The 22,290-nt window shown below is 43.6% G+C and overlaps 1 protein-coding gene and 1 pseudogene across 1 annotated transcript in view; both read right to left on the bottom strand.

Annotated features, from left to right (window-relative positions):
* Positions 1-7,409, bottom strand: part of LOC110297397 (hereditary hemochromatosis protein homolog) — a 136,236-nt gene extending 128,827 nt beyond the window's left edge. Inside the window, exon 1 of the mRNA XM_021166142.1 lies at positions 7,319-7,409. Within this exon, the coding sequence (XP_021021801.1) occupies positions 7,319-7,409 (91 nt within the window). The remainder of the gene's footprint in view (positions 1-7,318) is intronic.
* Positions 7,410-20,343: 12,934 nt separating this feature from the next.
* LOC110297396 lies at positions 20,344-21,862 on the bottom strand (annotated as a pseudogene).
* Between the last annotated feature and the right edge of the window lie 428 nt (positions 21,863-22,290).

The following is a 22,290-nucleotide window of genomic DNA, read 5'->3' as shown; positions in this document are numbered from 1 at the left end:
ATGGGTCCTCTGCAAGAGCAACCAGAGCTCTTACCTGCAGAGTGATCTCTCCAGCCCCAGGTTGACCTTTTCAAAGTGAGAGTTGAGTAACAGTAAGAGGACCTTGACCAGGTTATGTGATATGGGGTAGCTTGTGTTTGATCTGTAGCACAGCTCCAGGGTTGCATCTTCCTCGCCTATTTTAGCTCCTAGTGAGGATGGCTCTGAACCCACCCAGTCCCACCCAGTGCTCTCCCCTCCTCCAGGACAATCTCTATCCTAGAACAGGGGGTTGTTGGATAGAAGGGAGTGCTCTTTATTCTGTATGTGAGGCCCTTGTGTCTGAGATCCAGGCAACATATGGGAACCCCTCCTTTCTGGTCTGAGGAAACTAAGAAGAGACTCTGTGTCCCAACTTCCAGGCATTACCTTAGGCTCTACCACCATTGTACACACAAATGAGAACCCAACCCCCCCACAAATCCCATGGAAGGAGCCACTTAGCCACAGGAATGTTCCCCTGGGTTCTGGGAACCAACTCTGGTGACAGTCAGTACCTGTATCCAGCAGACCATTTCTCAAGGAAGGGAGGTATCTCTGGAGCCGAGCAGGACATATGTCATCCAAGAATGTCTTAACTAGATCAGCTCTGGGTGCACGTGTCTTCCAGAACATCTTGTTTTGCTGGGTGGAGGGTCCATCCACTGTCCACGTGAGAGTCTTCTGGTCAAAGGTGAGGAGGTTCTGCCCATCATAGCCCAGTTTCCAGAAGCCTCTAATGCTTCCGTTTCTTTGAAGCTCACAGCCGAAGGTTGCCTGGAGGGTGTGAACAACTGTCCCACCCAGGCAATGACCTGTTATCTTTTTGTCTCTGGACTTAATTTCTCAGTGGGGCTGAGGGCAAGGAGGGTAGATCCTGTGATCCACCAAAGTATGGGAATCTTGTGCTTCTTAGGGAAAGACCACTAGTTTGTTCAATCAGCTTGGCCATACCTTTCCCCCACCCTGACTTTAGGAACCAGTGCTGGATCTGTATGCACTGAGCTCCATCTACTCACCCATATCCTGGCCGTTCTGGGCTGTGACCTCAGCTAGCATCCCTTTGAGTTGCTCCTCTTCTTCCTGAAGATCCCCAGTCTCTCTTGCCCAGATCTCAGCTCTCAAATGGTTTTTGATCCTGGGTTCCTGGGAGTCTGTTCTGCTGCTGCTTTTCTTATAGGGCAGGAAGGGCTCATCATCAAAGTATCTCAGGGTCAGGAACTGGGGCAACCCAGGCACCTCCCGAGACAAGGCCATGAGGTTATAGCGCAGAGTGTGGGGTTCTGAGGAGACAGGTTCATGGGTTCCCATGATCAGTTCTAACTTGAAAGACTGAAACTAGACTACTCTATGCCTCAGTGTGTCATAGGTAGATTACTGAGTCTGGCATGGCCTTGGTGGGAACAGAATGACATGGTTCCTACCCCTGAGACAGGGCCAGAGGACATGGGCCTCCATGAGTGTCAATAGCTGCCTTGGGCATAAGGCTTGTTTGTATAATAATTATATATTTTCACATTCCTCCAAGGAATGTCCTCCCTGTTAAGGTTAATAACTCCATGATAATCTGAGACAGCATGAGTTCATGAGGTGAAGGTAAAGATAATGTCTCAGCAAAACAGCAAATGCTGGGACCTTCAGGACAGCCCTTAAGGTTGTGGGAAAAAAACTCTAAAAGCATGAGTTCAAAAATATATAATTTCTTAACTATGAAAAATATAAGGTTGCAATATGAATTGTATAAGGAGCTTCACATCTAAAGAAACTCATTTTACAGTGGTTGCACCCTGTGTAATCAACCACCTGTGTCTCATGGTAAATAATTAGGAAAAATGTATAAAGTTTGTGTAAGATCTGAGGATACAGAAGCTTAAGTTGAAAGGAGCTAAGAAAGTGTTTTAGGGTTTAAGAACGTATTTAAGGTTGGTCGGTGTAGGTTATAAAGGTTGGAGGATGTGAAAGCTTAAATGGTGATAAGAAAGTGATTTAAGGTATATAAAAGAAATAAAAAAAATGCTCAGATTTCTTCTCCTTGCTATGCTGCTGTTGTATTAAGACTTCAAAAGTTCAGAGTTTTAACATTTATCAATGGAGCTCTGATAAGGTATTAGTCTAACTCTGCTAAAAACCTTCAACTTTATGATTCACTAGTATAGTCACAAACTCAAGATTTTAAATTTACTTTGGTTGTTTTTAAATATATACCTAAAAGGGACTTCTCAGTGTACTAGTTTTATATACACCCTGCCTTCTGGATAGAGGGAAGGAATCCCTCTTTCCTGGTTTGTAGTCACACTAATGATCAAGATCAATGGAGCTTTTGTCCCTTCTGCTCCACAGAAGGTTTCTGTCTTCCCTGAGATTGCCTTAAAATGTGTTCACTTTCTCTTAACCCAAAAGTGTTTTCTAAACTCTACGATGACACAAAGGTGTGAATATGTGGGTTTTAGTACAGATTGCAGTGGTAATGCTAATGTGTCTAAAAGTTATCTATTTTGTAAGCTTAATAAATTCTTGTAAGCTTCAGAGAATCAACTTGAATTTACCTCTCATGGGTCAAAAGGACTCCAGATAAATACCTGTCAATCAATATCCTGTTTCCCTACCTGCTTGTTACTGAGGGTGGAATCTCTTCTTTCCCTGGTTTTGGGATTCTCCATCTTAAACTACCAAGATCATGGGCCTAAAAATTTCAAATGTACACCTAAGACCTTTTTTCTCCCTAACCCACTTAACTTTATCTTCTGCTACACACACACACACACACACACACACACACACACACACACACACACGTACTGGCTGGTTTTGTGTGTCAACTTGACACAGCTCGACTTATCATAGAGAAAGGAGCTTCCCTTGAGGAAATGCCTCTATGAGATCCAGTGATCAAGAGGGGAGGGTCCAGCTCATTGGGGTGGTACCATCCCTGGGTGGTAGTCCTGGGCTCTATAAGAAAGCAAGCTGAGGGCCCTGTGATCCATCCAATAGCTGACTGTGAGCATCCACTTCTGTGTTTGCTAGGCCCCAGCATAGCCTCACAAGAGACAGCTATAGAGAAAGTACCCAAGGAGCTAAAGGGGTCTACAACCCTATAGGTGGAACAACAATATGAACTAACCAGTACCCCCTGGAGCTTTTGTCTCTAGCTGCATATGTATCAGAAGATGGCCTAGTCGGCAATCAGTGGAAAGAAAGGCCCATTGGTCTTGCAAACTTTATATGCCTCAGTACAGGGGAACGCCAGGGCCAAGAAGTGGGAGTGGGGGGGGGGTAAGGGAGTTGGGGGATAGAGGAGTGAGGGGTGGGTATGGGGGATTTGGGGGTAGCATTGGAAATGTAAATGAAGAAAATACTTAATTAAAATTAAAAAAAGTAAAAAAAAGAAGAAGAAAGCTGAGCAAGTCAGGGTAAGCAATGCAGTAAGCAGCACCCCTCCATGGCCTCTGTATCAGCTCCTGCCTCCAAGTTCCTGCCCTGTGTAAGTTCCTTTCCTGACTTCCTTTGGTGATGAACAACAAAGTGGAAGTATAAGCGGAATAAACCTTTTCCTCCCCAACTTGCTTCTTGGTCATGACGTTTTGTGAAGGAATACAAACCCTGATTAAGATACACATTTTCATTCCAGCATCCTCCCAAGTCCATCAGCTAAAAGGAGGTAAGAAAGGTCATAAACAGCAACTCAGCCAGAGGGACGATTCCAATAAGCTCCATAAAAACCTGAGGCATGTTGGGAGGGAGATCAAAGATGGGAGAGAGAAGGGTAAGTGTTCTGGTGACAGGAATTTCAATCCAGGATGTCCCCCAAGTGGACTAAGAGACTTTATCAGAGAGAAATGTCCCAAAACACAAAGGAGAGGCATCATTTTCCACTCTACAGGGGCCCAGTAGGATGAGAGAAGTTGCTTAGCACACCACTGTGATTTTTATCGAGACAGAGCAAGCTCCATGAGGGAGCTGAGGAAGAAGGAACAGGAGACAGAAACATAACAGGTAACTCTGAAGTGACACTCAAGTACCAGGAGAGAGCTGCTGGAGGGGAGCACCCGCTAAATAGGCCAATTAGAGAATTTATAGTCTAATATGGTGGATGTCAGAAGCCTTCAAAAACAACTGATCCATACTTTAGAAGAATTAAATCAGCAGTTTGGTTCCAGTTAGGAGAGGTCAAGCCCCTTGGAAAAGGGCACATTGAAACCCATCCTCAGTTTTGGCACCAGATGCACAAACTGTCAACATGACTGTTCCATGGTATGGTTAATGGGGAAGGTTTTTATTATAGATATTTGAGAGTCAACAGCCAGAATAGGGAGATGGAGAGTAGACTGAACATGGCCAACAGACTGAACTTGGCTATGAGAGAAGCAGAGCAGAAAGGGGGATGCATAGAGAGAGGGAGAGTAGTGGAGAGCAGAAAGAGGGGGGATGAGGGGCCAGAGAGCTGAAGACAAAGAGGATGTGGGCAAAAGAGGATGCAAAGTCAAAATAGTAGGGTTATAAGGAGAATGAGTAGCTGGGAGGGAAGGCCCCGAGCTTGAGGAGTTTAGGATAGGGACAGAACTGAGAAGAGCTGAGAAGATCTGGGATGCTAGCATGGACTCTGAAATGTGTAATAGGCACTCATAATACTGAGGAAGCCTGGAGGCCAGCATGGGCTTTGGTATGCTGATAAGCATCACAGATAGCCATTTGTCCGCCTGACAGGGATAAGAAAGAAAATGGTTCCTGTTGTTAGAAGAGCCTCTAGTCTTCATTTCTTAAAAACCATGGCTTTCTTGACTATAATCCTGGGTACAGCTTCCCTGAGCTAAAAATATGTTTATGTTGTTATTTTAATGTTTTGAGGAGCTGAGAGTTCTAAATCTTCATCTGAAGGCTGCTAGCAGAACACTGATTTCCAGGTAGCTAGGACTAGGGTAGCCATGCCCACTGTGACATACTTACTCCAACACCACCTCCTAATAGTGCCACTCCCTGGCCCAAGCATGTACAAACCATCACATTCCACTCCTTGGCCCCCCTAGACTTGTTCAAACATATGAGTCTATGAAGGCCATACCTCCTGAACTATAAAAACCCTTATTTTACTCATGTCCAAGCTTGATCTATTGAACCATGCCTTTAGGAAGGGAGAGCCCATGTTCACAAATAGAAAAGCTTGCTTTAATTAATTTGGCTGTGAGGATTTGGATCAGTGATCTTTTTTTCTTGCATCTTCAGGATTAATAATACTAACAAAGAGAGTTAAGTCTTTGAATTTGACAACAACAAAATCAAATGACATTTATTGCTGCTGCTATTGAAGAGCCACTGAGGTTGCTCTGCAGGGTCTAAAAGAGGTGATTACTTCTACTCCAGGGCACACTTTCCCAGTGAAAAGTTGCTTTAGATGAAACTAACTGGTGTCTGTGCCTTTAAACATGATATATCTATATGTGATCATTTTTTAAAAAAGTTATTTTTGACCTCTAGTATCTCTTTAAATACAAACTAGTCATCAAATGAGGTTTTAAAGGTACAACACAGGGCTTCTACCTCATCTTCAAGGTTAATCAACTACTAAATAAACATTGAATTTCTACCTTAAAGTTTAAATGTGAAAATATACTAATATTACTATAAGGCATTCAATGGTAAAAATAAGGATAAAAGATAAAACTGCTTTAATAAAAGTTATAAAAATATTATTTTAATAAATAAGAATTTATATATAAAGGTTAAGATTGATTTGTTTAAAAAATAGATAAATAAAAACTTCTTATGAGTCATAAAGGCCTGAGCATGTTTAAAGTATACAAAAATTGTGAGAAGACAAAGATAATATGATATTAAAGTTTCTGAGGTCTAATATCAATAATTCCAAAAAACTTGGCTTTAATGTATGTCAAATCAAGGTTTATTTTAAAATACCTGGCTTCTATGAAAGGAAAATAAAGACAAACAAACAAACAAAAAAGGATTTTGGTTATGTATTCTTGTTCAGGGTCAGATTTGGCAAGGCTGGTCTGAGCCTGGAGATACACCCATGAAAGAGTCAAGGTTGCAGTCTCTGGGAACCAGACTCCTACATGGAGTGTGGTTCATGTCTTATGTCATCTGGGTCTGAGATTTCCATGCTCTTTGCCAACACTGTTGTTTCCCTTGGTTGTTGTCCCATCTGTGCTTGGTATATATGATGCAGCACTTCAAAAAGCTTGCTTGGCACAAGGATCAGTTATGTAAGACCTCCTGGTTCCAGCTATTGTTTGTCTTCTTTCTTTCTCATCACCCATCCTCCCACTCTGCATCTTCCTGTTGGAGATGCTGATTCACTCGGCTTCAGGTCAAACACACAGCCTTGCTACCACTACCACACTCACTTTCTCTAAAGACCCTCAAGATTTTATACCCAGACCTCAGGCTATAAGGAGTCCCTAAGATGATCATTGCGTTCTCTGTATTGTCTCAGGATTTGGACTCTGAAAACCCTCAACCATGCCTGCTACCAAGCTGAACACTCAATGCACCTTTCCTTGTACCTTCTCACAGACACTGGATTTCTTCTTGTTGCCATGGAAACATAGTATCCCTGTGTAGCATATGATTCCTGAACTCAGTGAAAGCTTGAGACCACCAGCTCTGGATAACCATCAATCATCCTGCCCCACCAAGTTCACAGGAGTCTATGGTTATACTACTATACTAGGACAGCCAAGGACACTTCCTCCCAAAGTCAGAGTGTCCTTTAGACACAGAAGTTTCTCCAGATGGCTAGCAGAGATGCATTTTTCTAGACACTTAAGTAGATAATACACACAAGCAATACACAGACACATAGAAACACACACACACAACACACACAGACATACACACAGAAACACACATCACACACACAACACACATACAACACATACAGACAAACACAGATATACACACACACCTATACCACACACAGGCACATACAGAAACATACAGAGACACACACAAACACATATCACACAGAAATATACACAGAAACACACACACGTATATAACACAGACATACAAAAAGAGACATAGACACATAGAAACACATATACACAACACATACAGACATATATATATATATATATATATATATATATATATATATACACACACACACACACACAAACCCAGAGACATACATAGACATAGAGAAACACAGACACATACACCACACACACACACCAAACACACACACACAAAGACACACACACACATACATACACACCAAGTTTGCTCTTGCTACACTCAACAGCACAGAGACACAGCAAGGTCCCTCTTCCTGTTCAGTGCTCACCTGCGCAGGAGCCCAGTAAGTCCTCCAGGAGCAGGTACACTATCCACAGGTGGATCGCAGCTAGGGCTCTGAGGTTCCTGGACAGCAACATCTTCCCTCTGCTTGAGACTTCTGAGTTTACTTTGAAGATTCAAAGCCAGATGAGCTCCTCTTACTAGATCCACCCACCTCAGGAATCCAAGGAGGGTATCACTGGGACTTCAGATGGAGGGGGATCCTAAGAGGCTGAAAGGGGATCCTGAAAGTGGCTGGGCTGGCTGGAGGGCTGCTGGTCCCTGTACAGAGAAGCTGAGAAACACAGAGGTGCTCAGAATGCTTTGGGCTCAGGCAGCCCTGATTCAAATGCTCCTCCCTGAAATCATCAAAGCCCTCCTTCACAGCTATCCCTACTGCATTCTCTACAATAAGCAGGAAGGTTTTTTTCTTAATGTTTTGGATAGGAGTCTGGAATGCAAGTGAACCTCTCATCAACAAGGACAGGCAGGACAGGCAGGTATCTCAACCGGGGTTTTATTACCTGCTCCCCATAACAAGATTCCAGCTTCCCACTCAGGTATCTGTGCATGCTCACACAGGACTTGGGAAAATTCCCTTTACAACTATAAAAACAAATGATGCATGTTTCCTATTAATAACTGACTGGAAGTGAGTAAAGCTATGGAAGACTCTGGAGGGAAATTTGAAACAATCAATTAACTGTTGTTTGCTCTTTGAGTTTAGGTTTGTTGTTGCCTGGAGTGAGCTGAGCCCTAGGAACTAAACTCACCACCCTCTGCTGCTGAGCAGACCCTGCCCAGCCTGGCCTTAAGCATTTTAAAGCAGAAACAATGAAGTAAAAGTAATTATAGCAAGAAGAGACACCGTTTGTATACTTTCTCAGTAGTTTAGAAACTAAGGGCTGAGGGTGGTGGGGCACATCTTTAATCCCAGCACTTTAATTCCAGGCAGGGGCAGGCAGATCTTTGTGAGTTTGATTCCAGCCTGGACACCCTAAAGAGTTCCAGGACAGCCAGGACTATGTAGAGAGACCTCTTCTGAGAGGGGAGGGAGGGAGAGAGAGGAGGGGGAGGAGGAGGGTAAGAGAGAGAGAGGAAGAGGGAGAGAAGGAGAAGAGGGAGAGAGAGAAGGAGAGGGAGAAGGAGAGGGAGAGAAAGAGAGGGAGAGGGAGAGGGGAGAAGGAGAGAGAGAAGAAGAGGGAGAGAGAGAGAGAAGGAGAGGGAGAGAAAAGGGGGGAGGGAGAAAAAGAGAGGGATAGGGAGAGGGAGAGGGAGAGGGAGAGAGGGAGAGGGAGAGGGAGTAGAAATACCCTGCAGCTGGAGCAAAAGGGGCATGCAAACCCCTACAGAAATTTCTTTTACTGAAGTCTCCAGTTTCCAGTTTTTCTTAGGAAAAATACTAACTAACTAAACAGCACTGTTCAGATGAGAACCTGAGGCCGGCTTGTCAGACCAGCCTGTTTCTCCTGCAGAGACAACTTAATGATGAATGTAAGTGGAAATTTAGAAGGTGCACAGTGGCTGTCATGTTCTGCAGTTTTGAAGTTATTTTAATTATTTGTTTGTTTGTTTGTTTGAGGCAGGGTCTCTCTATATAGTCCTGGTTGTCCTGAAACTCACTATGTAGGCCAAGCTAGCCTCAAACTCACAGTGAACTACCTGTCAATAACTACCAAGTGCTGGACTTAAATGCATGCATCATTACACCCAGCCCTTTAAAATTATTTTAAAGTCAGCATGCAAAGGGGCAGCTTTCATCTATCATTATATGTGATTCTTTTTTATTCCCTGTCCCATTGCCCTCCCCTGTCTCTCCCACCCCATCTCTGGTTCCCCCCCCCCTCCTGTCATGACATCCTTCCTTCTTTCATGGCACATGGATCATTACAGTCCTCCTTAGGCCAGTGGTTCTCAACTTTCTCAATGCCGTGACCCTTTAATACAGTTCCTCGTGCTGTGATCTCCCCCCCCCCATAACTTCATTTTTGTTGCTACTTCGTAACTGTAATTTTGCTACTATTATGAATCATAATGTAAATATCTGTGTTTTCCAATGCCCTTTGGTGATCAGTGTGAAAGGGTCACATCCCACATGTTGAGATCTTTCCCTCCTCTCTCATGATCCCATTTTTACTTTCACCTCTTTCGTACACATATGCACACCCATATATTTTTACACACACACACACACACACACACACACACACACACACACACACACTTTGCCCATACATTTATATCTAGATTTCTTGAGAGGAAGTACAGTTTCATAATTCTGAGCTGGATTCTCTCTCTCTCTTTCTCTCTCTGTCTCTGTCTCTCTCTGTCTCTCTGTTTCTGTCTCTGTCTCTGTCTCTGTCTCTCTCTGTCTCTCTGTTTCTGTCTCTGTCTCTGTCTCTGTCTCTCTCTCTCTCTCTCTCTGTGTGTGTGTGTGTGTGTGTGAGAGAGAGAGATACATAATGGCCCCAGAGCCTTCAGGAACATGGCTGTGGTATAGGGAACTAATGAAGTATTTGACTCTTATAATCCAAAGTGGTTTTTTTTTCTTTTTTCTTTTTTCTTTTTTCTTTTTTCTTTTTTCTTTTTTCTTTTTTTAATCCTCCAGCAATGGCTGACATGTTCACCATAAGCCATGTTCTCCAGCCACTTCACACACACTGAACATGGATGTGTACCTGAGGTTCTTTGCAAGCATACAAACATGAAACTACCCCAGTTATTTGAATATCACATTACTTACCACATCAGAAAACATGCCTATTGCTGCTGTTGTGTGTGCTCTGTTCACCATTGTACACGAGTGTGTGTCCATACACATGTGGAGACCACAGCCAACTTTGGATGTTTTGCTGTTGCCTTCAATCTAATATTATCTCCCACGTAACTTAAGATCTTCATTTTGCCTATCTAGCTGGGAGTGACACATCCAGGCTCTGTTGTCCTCTGCTCCATCCTGGCCCTGGGGTTGCAATCTCTCACAACCATCCTAATTTTTGCATGGACGATGGGGATCCAAGCCTAGGTCCTCGGCTTGTGCAGCAAGCATGTTTCCTTCTGAGCCATGTCCTCAGCACCAAGACATCCACAGTTCTTCAGTGTAAAGCCACACTTGTCATCATCATGGCCACCTCCAGTGTTACCTTTTGCTGCAGCTGTAGTAAGATCTCAGCATTTGGGTGTCCTGTGTCATTTTCTTCAGTTTCAGTTTCAGTTTCGTCATCATATGCTATAACCCACACACTCCAACTTTCTCTGCAAACTTTCCCCGAGACTCTTACTTCTAAGTCTTCTGAAGACACATGGGATTCCTGTGCTAAAGTCATTTCAAACATACTGGCCACCCCTCCAGCCCTGCAACCGATGGCTTTTGAGGTGAAGTTCTCTCTGATCAATGTTGTTATAGGAGTTTGTTTGACATTCTGACCAGGCAGGGGGAATCCACACCATCACTACACTCCCAATAGGCCACAACCAAGAACAGGTTAGACCAGTGACAGGTTGCCCTCAAAGGTCTTTCCCTCTTTGTCTAGGCTTCTGTGTGCACAGAGGGTACAGCTTACTCTAACGGAATTGTGATTGGAAAGGGCAGCTCCCCCAAGTAAGACTGATAGCTCACAGTGTGGGATAATTTTTTTTTGTGCCATCCAGGTCATGATGGAATGAACACTCTTTCTGTGATTGTAGCCAGTAGCTAATAATTGTAGGCATAGAGTTGGCTCTGAGCCACAGGCAGTGCCCTCTTGACCTGCAGGTGGTTGATGCTGCTGATATCCTTGAATCCTGTCCTATGTTGAAATGTAGTTAAAAAAAAAAAAAAGAGACCAGCATGGCTTTCTGATGTAAAGGAATATGCCAGCATGTGTGGGTAGATAGGCAGTATGTGTCTGACCTCATCCACTAAGCCTTGGGCACAGGGTGCCACCCAGTGATTCCTCCTCCTTCCCCCCTTCCCCTCCTAGTTTAAGAGAATCTGCTGTGACATGCTATAGAGCACACGTGTTGTCTCCCCTGTAAGGGTAGGTAGTAAACTTTGGTGGCCCCTGAGGAGAGGAAACACTAGATGCGGTACTGATGACATCATAGAACAGAGCACCCTCTCAAGGAATAGTCATTGATTTTATTTCCTCCCCATGGCATTTGCCTGGTTGAAGGAGCTGTACCCCAGGCTCCTAGTATGACAAAGACCGGGGAGTATAGGGGAAGAGTGGAGGCAATCAAAAAGCAAAAGCCTGACCAAGGAGGCCATGGCTCTAGTTCCTCCCCAAGGTACAGAAGTCAGAGTGGATAGATTGTAAGAGTGTTAGGGCTTCAGCAAGACTGCTGTGAGGCCATGTCTTATAGATCTGATGGAAGCTGAACACATGAGAGCTCAATGATATGGGCCCAAGCCCTAGATAAAGAGCTACAAGCAACTGATGACAGATGCTGGAAGGTGGAAAACTTGCCTCTTCAAGAGATGTGTCCCCTAACTGGTTATTCAATACCAGGTGGTCAGCCCTGGAGACATGCACTCAACACTAAAGACACTGAGAAGGTTGTATTTATGTATTTGTTTGTTTATATATGTGAATGTATTAAAAAAATAACAGGGGAATACTAGTCAGAGACAGGTTTAAGAAGGAAAGGGGTGGGGAGATAGAGAAAATGAGGGGGCAGATCTGAGGGTAAGGGGGTATGAAAAAGCCATATGCCCAAGCCACCAAGAGTATCCCTTCTCATAACAACTATCCATTGACAATATCTTCTTAGCTATGGGTGGGACTTCATGTTGACCCTCTCCACGTTGGGATTTTGTCTCCACCTTGTGCTGATCTTGTGCATCTGCCTCAACTGTTGTGAATTTATGCTTGCAAGTGCCCTGTTGTGTCCAGAAAAAGACTGTTTCTAGCTAGTCACCCACTGGGGAAAGGGTGATGGATCTAGAAGGAGTTACATGAGTGAATTAATATGACCATCATGTTTTGTACATTTAAAAAAAATAAAACTGAGAGAGAAAAGGGAAAAAGCTCTATATAAACCAACAATCTTGTAAACAAAGTTAAAAGTTTGAAGGGCAATACCCTACATGGTTAGCAAAAGCTCCCTTTTGAAGTTATAGGTTATTGAACAAAATCTCCAGTGCCAAGATGAAGTGGAAACTTCCAGTCTCTTTGGAAAGTCAGTCATGCCAAATGATGTTCTGCTGGGGCACACAGGTGAAAGGATGTCTTGCTAAAGCAAACACATGAAAGACTGTTTTCCTTAAGCAGACATGGGTAAAAGGATGTTTGGGTATAGCAGACACGTGAAAGGAGGCTTGATGAAGGAATATAAATTTGACCCCACAGACAGTGGAAGACAAGCACTGAGCTTTGGTTTGTTTTGCTCTGCCTTGATATTCTTCACTAAAGACATGCATCATTGGTTCACCTTACATACATATTGAGCTCAACTTGTGGTAATGCTGCAATTGAGAGAAACTTGCCCAAGAACTGCTTGTGAGGTTCCTGCAGCAGCTTGCTGTTTCTGTGGCCTTGCTTCAGGCCAGTTGGTGAGGCCATTTCTTCAGGATTGAACTACACCTGATTGGTGTCTGCCTGCAGAAAGGACTGGACTGTAGGTGCTGGTTTGTGCCTGGTATCTGCCTCCCGAGAGGACTGGATTGCAACTGCTGAGTCATATTTGGTGTTTGCTAGGGGACTGGATTGCTGCCAAAGAAGATCAAGCTTGCACCCAAAGAACTATTGTTGAACAGGTCTACTTCCCCCATACCCTAAGAACTTTTCTCTTCCACTACCTCTGTTGAGTAGTAGGCTAGAGCAGAGGTTAAGCTCTTACTAAAAGTAGGTTGCAAAACATTCATGCCCTGATCTCTTGATCATGGAGTCCCTATTGGCTCAAGAAACAACACAGGTTCTTGTCCTTGGCTGCCTGTCAGAACTAGGTGGTAGCACCTGATTGCTGAAGACATGACACGTAGAGTCACATGATACAGAACCATCAGGATGTAGCTGTGTTGGAAGCCTCCTTCCTGCCTGATACCTTTTGTGGTGTCAGAAAACACTAGATAGACTGTTGGGGGAGAAAAGTTTTACCCAGATGTGAATGCAACTATGATATCAATCTTCTAGGAAAGGCTCAATATTGGCATGGATGTTATGGAGGTAACCAGCTGCTCCCTGATTGAATTGGAGGTATACAGATGTTTTGGGGGTAACCAGCATGGTTCCTGATTGGCTTGGAGGTATACTTCACCAGAGAGGTTCCATATGTGATTCCATAGTTCCACTCAAAATCCATGGCATGGGAGGTTGGTACTAGGACCTGGTGGTGTGGTGTGTGAGCTTGCACAAATCTGTGGTTTAATCCAGTTCACAAAGCATGGGAACACTTTCTAAATACATGTGTTTATACTCACAGACAGTTAACACTCTTGCTTTTAATCAGACAGGCTTCTCTTTGGCTGAACTGCATTGAAGGCTGAGAGGTGTAAGCAGCACAAGGTACCGAGAATGAGGGATCTTTGTGTGTGTTTGTGTGTGTGTGTGTGTGTGTGTGTGTGTGTGTGTGTGTGCCCAGCACTAGATAAGACATCTTCTCCTAGGCTCTGAGAACATTGCAAAAGAGGAGATGGAAAGGTTGTAAGAGCTGAAAGGTACAATGAAGAAGCATTGTAAATGCCATCTTCTGTGCAAGACATAGCCACTGTAAGCAGGAACTTGCAAATCTGGTTGATCCATGCTGGGCCTACACAAGAATGCCAGGAAGAATGGAGGAGGGACTGAAAGAGCTCTCACATTTACTTCTGAACTGTTTCCTTTGGATAGATTTGGGGGAAGATGTGTGCCATTGGTGACCCCATCAGGCTACAGCAAATGTCACACTTCAGTGTCACACAGATGCCTCAGAATGCTGGAAACAGTCCAGTAGGGAGCTGGGGGGCAATAATGCATTATATACTGTTGTTCTTCCTATGGGGCTTCCAGGAAGGAAGGTATGGGGGGGTGAGTTGGGGGTGGGTGGGTGAGGGGGTGGGGAGCATCCTCTCAGAGGCAAAGGGGAGTGGGATGGGATGAAGAACTCTTGGAGGGGGAATGGAGAAGGGGAGCAACATTTACATTGGGATGTAAATAAATGCAACAGTAAAGAAAGAATGCACTATATATGTATCTGTGAAACCATCAAAAAACTAGCTTAATGATAATAGTGAAAAACACTGTCCACATGACTTATTACAAAATATCATATTCTGAGATGACTTGAAACTGCTCTCCAAGGTGGTCTAGAGGAAGTCATCTGTCTGAGTGTTGGTGGGCATGAGACTCCTGTGGAGAGAGGGATATGAGGAGGTATAGGGTAGGAGACTGAGACGCATGGAGTGTCTTATATATAGCTACCCAGATATGGGAAGATGGGGCCTCAGCAGATACTGCACTCATGGGGGTGGGGCTCAGTCACCCATGCTCTGTCCTTGCCTTTTCCTTCTCCCACCTGAACTGTAACAGAAAACTCACCTTGGCACTGATTGTGGAGATGAGGACAGACAGACTTGCAAAGCCTAACAGCTTACCCCACAAAGTTTCAGAAGATATGGACACAGCTACAAGAAATTGCCTAGATTGTGGTATGAGAACCACTGAAAAGCACTGCTATTGCCCACCTGGGCTTGGTCTACACTGTGGAAAAGAATTAGAGAGTCAAATGCCTCATATTGCCTAAGCCAAAGTGAGTCGTTTCTCATTTCACGAGTTATCCACAGACAAAAAAGCCCCGAGTCTTCTGGGCTTGAAAGCCAGACTGACTCTGCCCAAGCTGCCGCAGAGACCACAGGAAACTGTTTGGACTATAGATGAACTCTGTCATTTTTTAATTAATATATGACTGGTAGATTATAATTTGTTCTTCCCCAGATTTCTGACTACGTTACCAGCTAAGATAACTGTAGCTTGACAGCTGGAAAACAGACCCAGTTCTTTACCTAAACTCAGTTTCTAGCAACTAGTTCAGATGTAAGCTTCCACAGGGCTTCCCATCAAGGAGATCACATTCTAGTTAAATCTTAAATGGCCTCAGCAAGTATACAAGGTGGAGGAACCTCTGCACTGTCTTGTCCCGTTACACTTCGAAAATTTTCTCATGATGATGACTCTTAGACCTGATTCCTACATCTGGGTCTCTTTCATTTCCTCTCTTTTTAAATTGCGGGGGTGGGGGTGGGGGTATCTCTGGAACCAAAAAGCCAATCTCTTGATTTTTTCGCTGGAGTTTGGAGTAAAAATGAAGTTCATGTACAATAGTGTAATAATGTAATGATTATTAGTACTTGAGCAAGATGGGTCCCTGATTGTTAAGCTTATTTTGTTTTGTTTGTTTGTTTGTTTGTTTGAATTTTGTTTTTGTTCTTTTTTTCTTTTTCAGCAAGACACTGTTTAGGAAATACTGGGACTAGTGTGAGACACTTCATGCAAATAATTGCATCTTTGGGTTTTAAAGTCCTGTGCTGGCTTTTTCCCTCCAATGTGATGCCTCACAGGATGAGGAGTTCATTTTTTTAGATGGCATGGTTTTAAAAACCACCTGAAATAGCTCTGAAACCAAGCGCTCCTCTGCTTTCACCACACACAGGATTATTAGATTGTTGTGGGGTATCCAGCAGAGTAGAACTTCACCCCCACAGCCACAAAGTGACACTATTCCATTCTTCACTAATAGGAGTCTGAGGAGCCTGACCGGCTTCATAGTGTTTTGGGTAAAAAAGCCTGGGGGGTTTTGTTCTGAATTATCGCCACTACAGCAGGATATTTGACAGCGTGGGGGGGTGCGGGGGGAAGAGGGGTGCTGTTGAAATGGGGGAAGGGAGCTGCTCTGTTTCCGTGTTCAGCCTGCGGTCGCCTTCTTCCTTGCAAGGGATCTGTACAGAGGAGAAATACTCGACTGGCCCAAGACTGGGCAGAAGGAATGAAGGCGTCTGGGGTGAGGGTAGGCATGGGAAGGTGGGTGACCAGGAAGCCCAAACTCAGGACAAGCTCATAAAGATGAAGACTTAAAATGTTTCTTATCTTCAAGTCTTTTCTGTTTTCACCCCTCCCTTGGCTTCATTTCTACACCTTGATTTTACCAGCTAAAATTCTGCTAATCTGGCTGATGAGGCCCCCCCCCCCCCCCCCCTCCGCCGCATCCTGCAGATTCCTTCAAAGCAGAGCAGCCCTGCCACATTGCCCTGCGCTGTTTTATGTTTCAGCAGCAAAGCAGACTCTGGAATGTGGGATTTGTACTCCTTCTCCACCCCAGTCCCAGATTCAAGCCTTTTTCTCCTGTTATGTTTCTAACTCCATTCCTGAGTCAGACCTACCTCCTGGCTGTGTGACAGGGTTTCCCTGTCTTTATCTTTCAGGCTGGCTGGTATGCCAGAGCAGTAGCAGGTAGGGACAGAAGAATTCTGGGAGAACCTGGGATTCTGGGAGAACCTGGAGTCTAGGTCTGCTTTGGTATTGCTAAATAGGCACCTGTGCAGCTTATCAGAGGTCTCAAATCCAACCATAAATTTTTCTCATCTAAAGTAACTGTCCTGAAAGATAATTACGAAAGCTAAAAGCTGAAACTGAACAGGTAACATTTCTTAGGGAGACGTAAAAGAATTCGTTATTTGATCTCATTCCCTTCTTTTCCAACCACTCTCTTAACTACCTATGGGCTCAGCTTCCTTGAGCTAAAAGGATGTTTATCCTGCTGTTTTAGTGTTTTTGTTTTCGTTTTGATACGTGGTACATTACATTAGCATACCAACAAAGAGCAAACACTTTGAGATTGGCAGATTTCTACAGTGAATCAAAGGACAATTCTAGCTGCTGCCACTGAGGTTGCTCTACTGGGTCTTAACATCTAAAGAGGTGGTTGGTCCTACTGCAGGGCACACTTTCCCAGTGGACAGTTGCTTTAGATGAGAATGACTTATGCTTGAATTTGAGACCTGGGACAAGCCACAGAGGTGGCTATTTAACATACCAAAGCAGACCAAGCTTCCAGGTTGTCCCAGAATCCGTCAGTCCCTACCTGCTACTGGGCTGGCATACTGCCCACCACCCTGAACTTTCCAGGCCAGGGGCTGGACTCTTCATTATATAATCCAGTCCCCCGTTCCCCACCCCTGTCTCCCCCACCCCCACTCTGTTTTTTTTGTATTCCTGAGACTCAGTCTGTAGACCAGGCTGTCCTTGAACTCAGAGATTCATCTGCCTCTGCCTCCCGTGTGCTGAAATTAAGGCGTGTGCCACCACATCCGGCCCTATGAAACAGAATTACCAGTAGAGGAGACTCAGATGGCTGAAAAACACATAAAGAAAGGTAAAAAATTCTTATCCATCAGGAAATTGAAATACAAACTCCTTTGAGATTTCATCTTGCACTTAGAGAATTGCTAAGATCAGCAACACAAACGACAGGTCATGCTGCCATGGATGTGGAGTAAAGGGAACACTCATCTATTGATGGTGACAGTGCCAACTTATACAGTCCCTATAGAAATCAGTGAGGCAATTCCTCAGAAAGATGGAACTCGATCTACATCAAGATCTGGCTAGACCTAACTCTTGGGCATACACCCAAAGAACACTTCATCCTGCCACAAAGATGCTTGCACAACCATGTTCATAGCTGTTCTATTCATAGTATCCAGAAATTGAAAACAACCTAGATGTCCCTCAACAGAAAAATCAATGAAGAAAATGTGGCATATTTACACAATGGAGTATTACTTTGCTGTTAAAAAATGAAATTACAAGCTGGGAGGTGGTGGTGCACGCCTTTAATCCCAGCACTTGGGAGGCAGAGGCAGGCAGATTTCTGAGTTCGAAGCCAGCCTGGTCTACAGAGTGAGTTCCAGGACAGTCAGGGTTACACAGAGAAACCCTGTCTCGAAAAACCAAACCAACCAACCAAACAAATAAACAAAAAACAAAAAAAAAATGAAATTACAAAATTTATAGATTAATGGATGTAAATCAGAAATAAACCATCATCCTGGGTGAGGTATCCCAGACTCAGAAAGACAAATATGGTAGAAATTCACTTTTATGTGAATATTAGCTGTGAAGTCAACGATAACTAAGCACTCCACCAAGCCACAGTAGGTAGGTATAGAGAGTAAGAGGCTAGTGGGAACAGATAGACCTTGTTAGGAAAGGGAAACAGAATAGATTACTATAGATGTATGGGGGCACTGGAATGGGAGGATCAAGTACAGAGGGGAGGACAAGAGGGAGAGACATCTAAAATTAGGGGGCATTTGAGGGGTAGTATGGAAACAGTAGAAAAATCCCAAATATACACATATATGAAGGCAATCTAATTGACATTCTCAAATTATGGAGGAGACAGAATTTCCACTAGCCATCTCTTGCCATCAAATGTAGATCCCAGGACCTGAATTGGGTTACATCTACTTAAATTGTTGGCCACCTGGTCCCATAGGAATCACCAAACAAGACTATAGGCTGCTTTTTACAGACTGACAGCAGGCCCCATTGCTGAAGACAACACCTACACAACTCATTGGATTTGGAGAAGTTGAGCTGGTGCCTACATAGAGCCATCATTCCTGTGTTCTAGTGTCTTTGGTACAGGGAGATACTCCTCAGGCTACCAAAATAGAAAGGTAAATATCAAGTCATCCACTAAACCTTTATCTACAGTGATGGCTTCTCTGCAAGATATGCTATGGCAAGAGTGACGCAAAGCTTGTGGGAGTAACCAAATGACAACTGACTTGTCTATTCCAGAAGATGGACCCATACCCAGTACTTCTTGGGTGACCAAAATCCTGAGACTAGAGAACTCAGGAACATAGGGTAAAGTCAAGGTTATATATATATGTATATACTCTAACACAGTAGAAAAGTTCCTCAGAGCTCACTGAACCCTGCAGAAGAGGTGGAACTCATGCAAGAGTCAGAGGGGATTAGAAGACACCAAGAAAACAAGACTCTCTAAATCAATATGAACAAAGCTCATATGAACTCACAGAGACTAAAGCACAGAGTCTGCAACTGGTCTGCCCCAGGTCCTTTGCTCATATATTATGGCTCTCACTTTAGTGTTTTTATGGGATTCCTGAGTATGCAGATGAGTGGGTCTCTGACTCTTGTGCCTTTTCTTGGGCTCGTTCTTCTACTGATTTGTTTTGTCCAACTTACAATGTGATAATTTTTCTTTTACTTTAGTGTAATATATATAATGAATGGCTGGGCTGTGATGGCGGTGCATGCATTTATTTCCACTTGGGAGGCAGAGGCAGGTAAATCTCTATAAATTTGAGGTTAGCCTACAGAGTGAGTTCCAGGACATCAAAGGCTACACAGAAAATCCTGTCTTGAAAAAAGAAAAAAAGAAAAAGAAAGAAAAAAGAAGAAAGAGAGAAGGCAGGATCTGGAACTAAGCCCCAAGCTTGGTTGTCTGCCTCCCCACTCCCCATCAGCCAGGCTGCCCCAAACTCCCTCCCAACCTGGGGCCACTCGATACAGGTCTTCTTTGCCCTCCCACGGGACTAGTGAGCCAGCTGCTGGAGCAAATATGTCCCTGGGAGCTGGCTTCCTCCCTACCAACTCTAGTGCAGGAGAATCCCTCCTCCCCTCCACCATCCAGGATCTGCCATGAAGAGCTTGTACAAGTAAAGTGTTTGCTGATTGGGAAAAAAGAATGATCGAGTGAATAAATGAATTCTTTTATACAACAGTTTATTGATTCAAATAATTTTAGGAAGATTTTTTTTCTCATTAAACTCATTTTAATGGGTCTCAAAATTCTGTGACAGGCCTTTGGTTAAGTTGTTTCCATTAAAAAGTACTGATTTTGAAAACTAATAACTTAAAACTGCCACACACAAAAAAAATGGTCCATAAAATATTCACCTTTCATTCTGAAGGTTTTACGAAGCATTGTTATCATTAACCAGTCTTTCACTAGTAAACTTAAATGGCCAATTGAGGCAAACAGTTCTAATACCATTCTTCCACCACTGACTAAGACTGGAGTGGCAGGTATTAGGGATAATATTCATGTAGCCTTCTGAGCTTTCTGGGCAATTTTGGTGAGTTTGACAGCTCCAACCACCTTCTTGTCCACAGCTTTGATGTCACCCACAGCAACTGTCTGTCTCATGTCATGAAAAGCACAATGACCAAGTGGAGGATAATCAGAGAAGCTCTCACACATAGGATCTTGCCAGGGACCATGTTAACAATGGCTGCATCACTGGACTTCAAGAATTTGGGGCCATCTTCCAGCTTCTTACCAGAATGAGGATCAAGCTTTCCTTTAAGCTCAGCAAACTTGCATGCTATGTGGGCTACTTGACAATCCAGTACAGGAGCATAAACAGCACTAATTTGGCCTGGATGGTTCAGGACAATCACTTGAGCAGTGAAGCCAGCTGCTTCCATTGGTGGGTCATTTTTGCTATTGCCAGCAGCATTGCCATGTCTAATGTCTTTATGTCTTTGATGGAGACATTTTGTTTTTGGTTTTTTGTTTGTTTGTTTGTTTGTTTTTTTTTTGAGACAGAGTTTCTCTGTGTAGTTCTGGCTGTTCTGAAACTCACTTTATAGATCAGGCTGGCCTCGAACTCAGAAATCTGCCTGCCTCTGCCTCCTGAGTACTGGGATGGAGACATTCTTTACATTGAAGCCCACATTGTCCCCAGGAAAAGCTGCTCTCAAAGTTTCACGGTGAATTTCAACAGACTTGACTTGACTGGAGCAAAGGTAATCAGATTTGAGAACACCAGTTTCCACTTGACCCACAGGGACTGAACCAGTACCCCCCATTTTATAGACATCCTGAAGGGGCAGTTGCAGAGGCTTGCTAGTTGGAAGAGTTGGTGGCAGGATACAATCCAAAGCTTCCAGTGTTGTGGTGCCACTGACACTGCCATCTTTACAGGTGACTTTCCATCCCTTGAACCAAGGCATATTAGCACCTAGCTTCAGCATGTTGTCACTGTTCCAACAAGAAATCGGCACAAATGTTACTGACTTATGGTAGTAGCCACATTTCTTAATGTTGCTGACTTCCTTAATGATTTCCTAGTATCTCTTCTGACTGTAGGGTGGCTCAGTGGAATACATTTTGTCCACACTAACAATTAGCTGTTTCACACTGAGGGTGTAAGCGAGAAGGGCACACTCACGGGTCTGTTCATTCTTGGAGATACCAACTTCAAATTCACCAACACCAGCAGCAACAATCGGGACAGCACAGTTGACCCGAGATGTGCCTGTAATCATGTTTTTGATGAAGTTTCCATGTCCTGGGGCATCAATGATAGTCACATAGTATTTGCTGGGCTCAAATTTCCACAGGGAGATGTCAATAGTGATACCACACTCACGCTCAGCTTTCTATTTGTCCAAGACTCAGGAGTACTTGAGGAGTCTTTTCCCATTTTGAAAGCCTCCTTTTCAAACTTTTTGATGGTTCATTTGTTTATTCCATCACATTTGTAGATTAGGTGGCTGGTTGTGGTGGACTTGCCTGAATATATATGTCCAATAAGGACAATGTTGGCTGTTCCCATTTTGGCTTTGAATTAGAGGTGGTTTTCACAACACTTGTGTTGTGACAGCAAACCAGTTGCATAAAAGTGGGAAGAAAGTTTTAAGAAATGGTTTTAGTTATTTTGCCAGAAAGATATAATAAAGTTAGAATCAGGATAGAATGTGCCAATTTCTCATAAAATAGTAAGTAAAGGCTGCACAAGAAATTGGGAAATAAGCTTCCACAATTACACTAAAAAGAGAGACTTCAGAAAAATTTGTGATCAAGGAAAAACATTCATTCTAGCTCAGATCCAAGAATAGAGTCACAAGTGTGCACTATGGTAAAGCAAGTCCATGTGAAACTGTGGCTTGGAATTTATAATCGCAGTACTTTGAGGTCAGAGACTGAAGCACTGCTTTGAACATGATATCATCATCCTTCTGTAACTCCCTCTTTGTGTGACAT

The sequence above is a fragment of the Mus caroli genome, chromosome 7 (genome assembly GCF_900094665.2).
Source record: "Mus caroli chromosome 7, CAROLI_EIJ_v1.1, whole genome shotgun sequence".
NCBI lineage: Eukaryota > Metazoa > Chordata > Mammalia > Rodentia > Muridae > Mus > Mus caroli.
Note: the sequence above shows the minus strand (reverse complement) of the source record. Positions and strands in the feature narration are given on the sequence as shown.